The sequence below is a fragment of the Clupea harengus genome, chromosome 14, assembly GCF_900700415.2.
Source record: "Clupea harengus chromosome 14, Ch_v2.0.2, whole genome shotgun sequence".
NCBI classification, from domain to species: Eukaryota; Metazoa; Chordata; class Actinopteri; order Clupeiformes; family Clupeidae; genus Clupea; species Clupea harengus.
In genome coordinates, this window is record NC_045165.1 from 1919041 (window position 1) to 1929040 (window position 10000).

At 47.0% G+C, this 10000-nt stretch overlaps 1 protein-coding gene across 1 annotated transcript in view; it reads right to left on the reverse strand.

The window, feature by feature from the left end:
- Positions 1-10000, reverse strand: part of greb1 (growth regulating estrogen receptor binding 1) — a 34558-nt gene that overhangs the window by 14042 nt on the left and 10516 nt on the right. The window contains exons 10-16 of the mRNA XM_031580814.2: positions 7818-8015; positions 6827-7007; positions 6200-6383; positions 5230-5366; positions 4124-4463; positions 2910-3025; positions 604-845 (exon numbers count right to left, since the gene is read on the reverse strand). Of these exons, the coding sequence (XP_031436674.2) occupies positions 604-845; positions 2910-3025; positions 4124-4463; positions 5230-5366; positions 6200-6383; positions 6827-7007; positions 7818-8015 (1398 nt within the window). The remainder of the gene's footprint in view (positions 1-603; positions 846-2909; positions 3026-4123; positions 4464-5229; positions 5367-6199; positions 6384-6826; positions 7008-7817; positions 8016-10000) is intronic.

Consider the following 10000-nt stretch of genomic DNA (forward strand, 5'->3'; position numbering starts at 1 on the left):
GTAAGATTCATGTAAAATCTACAAAAAAGAAGAATATTTAAATTCAAATACTGTTTAATAGCATGATTTTCAATAAAAACCATCAAAGCCATCGAAATGGACTGTCAACTTGAAAGGCATATTTGTATGTGTATGTAAAGTGTGAAGGGACTTTTATTTTGAAATTGTATGAGATGGATTGGATTGAGAAGATGTAAAATACCCTAATTTAATACCCATTAAATACAAGACCCGATCAGCCTTCACTATGCATGCACAATCACTCACACACACACTCACACACACACACACACACACACACTCACACACACACTCACTCACACACACACACACACACACACACACACACACACTCACTCACACACACACACACACACACACACACACACACACACACACACACACGCACATACACACACACTCACACACACACTCACACAAACAGTGTAAAGCTTTCTTTTAATCAACCCCCCCCCCCAAAATGTAATCCTACCATCCTTATCTTTCTGTATAATAACACTATTGTGTGACAGTGATAGTGCCATGTAATCTGCTGGCACTGTCATTGATGCCCCCTAGTGGCCACCCAGGGGACTGACTCACCGTCCACCACCACCTCCTCCTCCTCGTTGTCGGTGCTGCTGAGTTTCTCGGCGTCGCTCTCGGACAGGTCGCTGCCGGTGGTGGGGGCGCGGGGGTCACGGGGGTCGCGGGGGTCGCGGGGGTCGCGGGGGTCACGGGCCCCGACCTTCACCAGGTACGCCGCGAGACCCAGCTCCTGCTCCAGCGGAGTTCGCTGCAGGTACGCTGAACTGACCACACGCAGGTCACAGTACTTCAGAGACCTGAGGGAGGGAGGGAGAGAGAGGGAGTTAGTTATACACAAATGGAAAAACATAATTATCAACACATAGTCACGCACACACACACACACACACACACACACACACACACACACACACAGTATTGCCTTCCCTCGCCAAGCTGCCTCTCACGCTGAGACATCGTCGGATTGGGGGAAGTGACTCAATGTTTTTCCAAGAAGCAGCGGCCGTGACGAGGATGTCAGTAATTATCTCCTGCCTGCCGGCTGGCTGGTCAAGCTGACCTGCATGTTATTACTGAGAATCTCAATCTCTATCTGGTCCCAGAACAAACACACACTCAAGTCAACCTCTCCTCTCTTCTCCTCCACTCCTCTCCTCTCCTCTCCTCTCCTCCATTCTCTTCTCTCTCGTCCTCCACTCCTCTCCTCCACTCCTCTCTTGTCCTCCACTCCTCTCCTCCAATCCTCTCCTCTCCTCCTCTCTCTCTAGTCCTCCACTCCACTCCTCTCCTCTTCTCTTCTCTCCTCCACTCCTCTCCTCCCCTCTTCTCTCTAGTCTCTCTCCACTCCTCTCCTCCTCTTCTCTTCTCTCTAGTCCTCCTCTCCTCCACTCTTCTTTCTAGTCCTCCTCTCCTCCACTCCACTCCTCCTCTCCTCACCCAATCTGTCTCCAGAAAAAAAAACACACTCAAGTGTCCCCCGCCTGTGGCGTGACGTGAGTCGTGACATGAGTCGTGACATGAGCTCCTGAGCCCCTCCCACTCAGTGCCTCTGGCTGCAGTCTATCTGCACAATCACAGCTTACTCACAAGGAATGGCAGGACAGTAAATCCACCCCAAAAGCCAACTCAACGGCGCCATTAATCACCTTAGATTGAAAATGACACTTGAGTATTTGAATGAAAGTGACAGCTGCACATGTGGATAAAGGTGTTGTCATAATAGTATACTATCTGACACACAGAATGTAATCTGTCCAGCCCCTTACCTAAAGGCTATGTCATGGCAAAAGGTGTCCGGGTACCTAAAGGGGTCCGGGCGACGTCATAATGGCTTTCGAAACGACTCTTGAGTGACAGTTGCTATACCAACGCTAGCATTACGTAACCCGGACATTACGTAACCTGGACGCCTTTAGGCTGTCAGTCAGTGAGTCTCAAGAGTCGTTCGAAAGCCATCAGCTACTTTTAAGTCGCTTAATATTGTTGCACAATGGTGGAATTGCTAATCACTAACGAGATGCTAGCGGCTAAACCTATGTGCTTACTTACAGGAGACCGGCAGCCAATATTAAGCGACTAAAAAGTATCTGATGGCTTTCGAACAACTCTTGAGACTATCTGAATGATAGCCAAAAGTCCAGGTTACGTATTGTCCTTTTAGGCACAATATTAAGAGACTAAGCTGTAGTTTTAGCTACGCCTGCCGGTATCCTGTAAGTTAGCAAATCTCAACAGGTTTCGCCGCTAGCATCTCGTTAGCGATTAGCAATTACTCCGTCGTGCTCTATAGTTAAAGGTGCTGCAAACAATTCCCTGTTTTGTGAAAATGGAATTGTGGGTGCCGTCAGATATGTCTAATAATCACAACACATTAAGGACTTTCTTAGAGCAACACAACGAAGGAATTGCTAATCACTAACAAGATGCTAGCGCGAATTACTTTGATACTATAACAAACTATCGAGTCAACAACTTTCCTAACACAGTCAAACATCAAGCACATGGTTGTTTTGCTTGGTTTATGGCAGGTCAAATACAGACAAGCTGGTCTCAGGTAGAGAAGTATAATGCGAGATGCTCTGGGGTAAATAGCGTTATTGAGGTATTTAATGCAGCGCAAGTCTGTCACTTCGGAAAAAGTGTCCGGGTTACGTAATGCTAGCGTTGGTAAAGCAACTGTCACTCAAGAGTCGTTCGAAAGCCAATATTACATCACCCGGACCCCTTTTGGCACCCGGACACCTTTTGCCATGACAGCTACACTGCTACAGCAGCCACCCGGAGTGGTGTAGTATGACGTGTGATGTGTGTAGTGGTGTAGTATGATGCGTGATGTGTGTAGTGTGTGTCTCCGTGGTTACCGTGGCAGTGACTCCCCCAGGGGGTCCATGCCCGTGAGGATGAGGATGCAGGGGAGCGCCTCCAGCTCCAGGTAGGTCCGCGGGGTCCAGTCAGGGTCCTGGATCTTCATCCACACCTGAGCAGACCAGAAGAGACGCATGAAACAAACTGAATACACACACACACACACACACACACACACACACACACACACACACACACACACACACACACACACACACACACACACACACACACACACACACAGTCATCCACACCTGAGCAGACCAGAAGAGATGCATGAAACTAACTGAATACACACACACACACACACACACACACACACACACACACACACACACACACACACACACACACACACACAGAGTCATCCACACCTGAGCAGACCAGAAGAGATGCATGAAACTAACTGAATACACACACACACACACACACACACACACACACACACACACACACACACACACACACACAGAGTCATCCACACCTGAGCAGACCAGAAGAGACGCATGAAACAAACTGAATACACACACACACACACACACACACACACACACACACACACACACACACACACACACACACACACACACACACACACACACACACACACACAGTCATCCACACCTGAGCAGACCAGAAGAGATGCATGAAACAAACTGAATACACACACACACACACACACACACACACACACACACACACACACACACACACACACAGTCATCCACACCTGAGCAGACCAGAAGAGACGCATGAAACAAACTGACTACAGCCTTCACCCACTAACTCAACTCTAACTCCCACACACACACACACACACACACACACACACACACACACACACACACAGCCATCACCCACTAACTCAACTCTAACTCCCACACACACACACACACACACACACACAGCCATCACCCACTAACTCAACTCTAACTCCCACACACTCTAACTCAAATGCCAAAGATATGACATTTGGTGAGATATGTTTTGTAGTTTACCTTTATCCCCACATTGAGCATCATATATAGCCTGGGTCTAACTCACATTTAGAAGACAGTTTTTATAGTTTATCTTGTTAGGCAAACAGGCATCCACACACGCACGCACGCACGCACGCACGCACGCACGCACGCACGCACGCACGCACGCACGCACGCCACACACACACACACACACACACACACACACACACACACACAGTCATCCCCACCTTGAGCTGTTCCAGGAAGTGCTTCCCCAGGGAGAGGGCGGCGCTGGGGCTGCCCAGGATGACGTCGAACTGGTTCTGGAGGCCCAGTTTGTCCCGGACGTGAGCGAGCCGCTGCTGGGTGACCAGCGCCAGCGCCTGGGACGGCACGCGCAGCATGACCATGTGACCGTGGTTGCTGGGGCAACGCTGGGTGGAGCTGAGCAGGCATTGGACGATCTCCAGCGTCTCCACGGAGGTGTGCTTCTGCAGGTGTGACTGGCCCGCGGCCACCATCAGGGCCACGGAATAATGCTGGATGAGGATGTGGGTGCGGATCACTGTGCTGTGCAGTTTGGGAAACCTGCACACAGGTCAGGTCAAAGGTCAGGTCAGGTCAGGCCATGTTTGTGTCTTTATTGGTGGTACAAAATAACAGTCCTAGTTTGGGTAAATACACAAGGGGGAGGAGCCTGGGCAGTTGGCAAGGCAATCAATGCCTCTTAGACCTGCCTTAGAATGCCTCTGGACCAGGTGCAGCCCTAATCTGACTTTATTATCACCATAATCTGACTCACCCTAATCTGACTTTATTATCACCATAATCTGATCTAACTATCACCATAATCTGGCCTGAATATCACCCTGATCTGGCCTAACTATCACCCTAATCTGACCTCACTATCACCCTAATCTGGCCTGAATATCACCCTGGTCTGGCCTAACTATCATCCTAATCTGACCTAACTATCACCTTAATCTGGCCTGAATATCACCCTGGTCTGGCCTAACTATCACCCTAATCTGACTTTTATCACCATAATCTGACCTATCACCATAATCTGGCCTAACTATCACCATAATCTGACTTGATTATCATCCTAATCTGACCTAAGTATCACCCTAATCTGACTTTATTATCGCCCTAATCTGGCCTGAATATCACCCTGGATATCACTCTTATCTGGCCTTAATATCATCCTGATCTGGCCTAACTATCACCCTGATCTAGCCTAGCTATCATCCTAATCTGGCCCTGATCTAAGAGATTCAAGTCAGTTGCTGCCTGGGCTGGTATGAACCCTAGGGGTAGCTCCCTGAATCCAGGGGTGATTGACGAGGAGCCTTACCTCTCCTCCACAGCGGAGGCCATGTTCTCGAAGGAGCTGTCGAAGCGCAAGAGGGGCAGCCCTGCTCCGGTGTGTGTGGACTCCAGCAGCTCAGAGATGCCAAAGTACTTGGTCTTCTCATTGTACAGGTCCATATCCTGGAGGGAACACACAGCACAGGAGAGGTAGTTACAACTTTGCATGCAACCACACACAAACACACTCACACACAAACAAACGCTCACACAAACAAACGCTCACACAAACAAACGTTCACACACAAACAAACACACTCACACACAAACAAACGCTCACACAAACAAACGCTCACACACAAACAAACACACTCACACAAACAAACACACTCACACAAACAAACGCTCACACACAAACAAACACACTCACACAAACAAACACACTCACACAAACAAACGCTCACACACAAACAAACAAACACACTCACACGAACAAACACACTTACACAAACAAACAAACAAACAAACACACTCAGGCAAACAAACACACTCAACCACAAACAAACACACTCACACAAACAAACACACTCACACACAAACAAACACACTCACACAAACAAACACACTTACACACAAACAAACACACCCACACAAACAAACACACACAAACAAACACACTCACACAAACACCCACTGATTTTCAAAACACAATGTGTTATACCAACATTAACACCACACTTGATTTGCTGTTTAGTATGTTATTAAAAGTAAGCCACTGTCTGTGGCTCAGAGACTGGTTTGCCTGCGAGTGCAGAACACAGCATGCAACCGTGTGCTTTGAAAACCGCCAAATAGACTCTGAAATCTTGGACTGGCATGTTCAGTCTCTAGCTAAGAGGTTTTAGTCAACAACTTCACTGCCTGCTAACGAAGCAAATGCGTTTAGCCTCACAACATGTAAGACGACACTGATCAGTCAGTTGGCAGCTCGGTGTTTCCGTGTTTCGTGCGCTTACGTTGTTGACCGTGGAGGGCCAGTGGACCTCGTTGTAAGGGCTGATGCGAGTGTACTGGGTCTGCAGGGCGAAGGGGAACGAGGTGACGTGAAGCGTCAGGATGTTGGGGGCGTCGCGGATCTGACGGCAGTTCAGCAGGCTGTCCACCAGTCCCTCACGAGAACCTCCCCCGCTGTGGTGGGAGCTAGGAGAAAACAACCGCAAGGTTCACAAGCAAAATCCACACAGAAAAAAAATCCATCTAGATAGAAGATAAATCCATGGCATACATTTAAAATACTTTTGAACTCTTTTAACTGTAAAACCTAAGTAACACTAAAAAATACTATGCTAAAATATAAAATATAAACATTTTTCAGACTAAAAACTATATTATATCATTTCTATACAGAACTATATATATAAGAGGCGTTGGTTGTCTGAAGCCTCTGAGGTTTCCTCTTCAGAGGTGTGTGTGTGTGGTGTACCTGCTGAGGTCCCAGTGGGCGTGGTCAGAGGTGTGTGTGTGTGTGTAGTATACCTGCTGAGGTCCCAGTGGGCGTGGTCAGAGGTGTGTGTGTGTAGTGTAGTATACCTGCTGAGGTCCCAGTGGGCGTGGTCAGAGGTGTGTGTGTGTGTGTAGTATACCTGCTGAGATCCCAGTGGGCGTGGTCATGCACCAGGATGTACAGGGTGTACGGGTTCATCTTCGACTTCTGGATGAGGCTGTCGATCTTGCCCACGGCCTCCTGGTCCAGTTTCACCACGTACTGCTCCGCCTGCTTCAGGGACAGGCAGTCGTGGTCCAGACCCAACTCGTGCAGCACACCTGCAGAACCACCAGGGCTGTTACAGGGCTCCGCCACCAGGGGGGGCATCACTATTCATTTAGACCAGGGGTTTCAACTGGTTTTGTCCCAGGGACCACCATTCTGACTAGAAAGTAATTTGCGGCCCACTGATGTGCCTGTGCACGCGTGCGTGCGTGTTTTGTAACCACCGCCGCTACGCCCCCTCCCCCCGTGCACATATTCCGCCTGTAGCACTTGTCAGTGTAATTTCTTCGCTGAATATGGGTCTACATCAGTATATTTCAGGCAATGCGACTTGGCTATTCAGACTATTTAGATATTTTTCACGATATTCAAGAGTAATCTGGAAATGTGTTGAAATATCCAAGCGAATTTATAAAAATTAAAAAGGCAATGGTGAACTGATCAACATAGGGTCATGTCGCGGACCCCCTGCAATGCCGTCGCGGACCACCAGGGGGGCGCAGACCCCTGAGTTGTCATTTACGGAAGAAAAATGACTGCTGTCCACTCTTTGATTTGATTCTATTCTATTTGAGAATATAATCAGGAATATAATGGACGGCTGATTTGATATATAACTCCACAAAGCAGACCCACCTGTGAGCCAACACACACCTGAGACCATCAGTAAACAGACGCGTGGTTCTAACACTCACCTGAGACCATCAGTAAACAGACGCGTGGTTCTAACACTCACCTGAGAGACCATCAGTAAACAGACGCGTGGTTCTAACACTCACCTGAGACCATCAGTAAACAGAGGCGTGGTTCTAACACTCACCTGAGAGACCATCAGTAAACAGACGCGTGGTTCTTAAACTCACCTGAGCTCCACAGGTGGAGGATGATCTGCTGGAACGTGACCTCGGAGGGCGGAATGCAGATGAGGAACTCCACCTTGTCGAAGGAACCGAGGTCCAGGTTCTGGGTGCTGGAGTCGGCGATGGCACACACCTGAGACAGCAGCTTCCGCGCCACGGCCAGCTGGACCGCACGGATCTCGTGCCACTCCACATGGTACTCTGAGCGGAAAGAGAACAGCATGTTAGACCACACTTATGGACGCAGAGGAGGGTGAAGAGCCTGTTAAACCATAGACATATATAGAGGTATAGGTATATATGTCTATGTGTTAAACTACACTTATGGATGCAGGGGAGGGAGAACAGCCTGTTAAACTACACTTATGGACGCAGAGGAGGGTGAAGAGCCTGTTAAACTACACTTATGGACGCAGAGGAGGGAGAAGAGCCTGTTAAACTACACTTATGGACGCAGAGGAGGGTGAAGAGCCTGTTAAACTACACTTCTGGACGCAGGGGAGGGAGGACAATACTTTACTTTTCTTATAACAGAATAATCCTCATCAGAACAACATCTGCTCAACAGAGAAACATGAAATGCTCTGAATAACCCCCCCCCCCCTACCCCACCCCATCTTTCTATCTCTACCTGCCCGGCCTCAAGCAGAGGGTCCCCCCTTATGTGCCGCGGTCATGCTTAAGGTTTCTTCCTGATGAACAGGGAGGTTTTTTTCTTGTCCCTGTCGCCATTGTGCTTTCTCTAAGGGGGTCCAGGCACTGGGCACTGTGAAGCGTCTCGAGACAATTCTATTGTTTTGGTGCCATACGTATCAATCAAATGGAATTGAACTGAATCGAATTGTCAGCAGTCTCCCCTGTGCACGTTGGTTAGGGTTAGACTATACTTTACTTTTCTCATAACAGAACAATCCTCGTTTTGAGCAGATGTTAAGTCTAATGAGGGTTTGCTACTTAGAAACATATAATGCTCTAAATAACGCAGCAGATGTTAGTCTAATGAGGGTTTGCTACTTAGAAACATATAATGCTCTAAATAACGCAGCAGATGTTAGTCTAATGAGGGTTTGCTACTTAGAAACATGTAATGCTCTAAATAACGCAGCAGATGTTAGTCTAATGAGGGTTTGCTACTTAGAAACATGTAATGCTCTAAATAACGCAGCAGATGTTAGTCTAATGAGGGTTTGCTACTTAGAAACATGTAATGCTCTAAATAACGCAGCAGATGTTAGTCTAATGAGGGTTTGCTACTTAGAAACATGTAATGCTCTAAATAACGCAGCAGATGTTAGTCTAATGAGGGTTTGCTACTTAGAAACATGTAATGCTCTAAATAACGCAGCAGATGTTAGTCTAATGAGGGTTTGCTACTTAGAAACATGTAATGCTCTAAATAACGCAGCAGATGTTAGTCTAATGAGGGTTTGCTACTTAGAAACATATAATGCTCTAAATAACGCAGCAGATGTTAGTCTAATGAGGGTTTGCTACTTAGAAACATATAATGCTCTAAATAACGCAGCAGATGTTAGTCTAATGAGGGTTTGCTACTTAGAAACATATAATGCTCTAAATAACGCAGCAGATGTTAGTCTAATGAGGGTTTGCTACTTAGAAACATATAATGCTCTAAATAACGCAGCAGATGAATAGTCTAATGAGGGTTTGCTACTTAGAAACATGTAATGCTCTAAATAACGCAGCAGATGTTAGTCTAATGAGGGTTTGCTACTTAGAAACATATAATGCTCTAAATAACGCAGCAGATGTTAGTCTAATGAGGGTTTGCTACTTAGAAACATATAATGCTCTAAATAACGCAGCAGATGTTAGTCTAATGAGGGTTTGCTACTTAGAAACATATAATGCTCTAAATAACGCAGCAGATGTTAGTCTAATGAGGGTTTGCTACTTAGAAACATATAATGCTCTAAATAACGCAGCAGATGAATAGTCTAATGAGGGTTTGCTACTTAGAAACATGTAATGCTCTAAATAACGCAGCAGATGTTAGTCTAATGAGGGTTTGCTACTTAGAAACATATAATGCTCTAAATAACGCAGCAGATGTTAGTCTAATGAGGGTTTGCTACTTAGAAACATGTAATGCTCTGAGACCATGTCCAGACTTCCTCAGACGTCCACCCACACGGCCACACCTGTGTCAGCTGTCTCACCTGTGC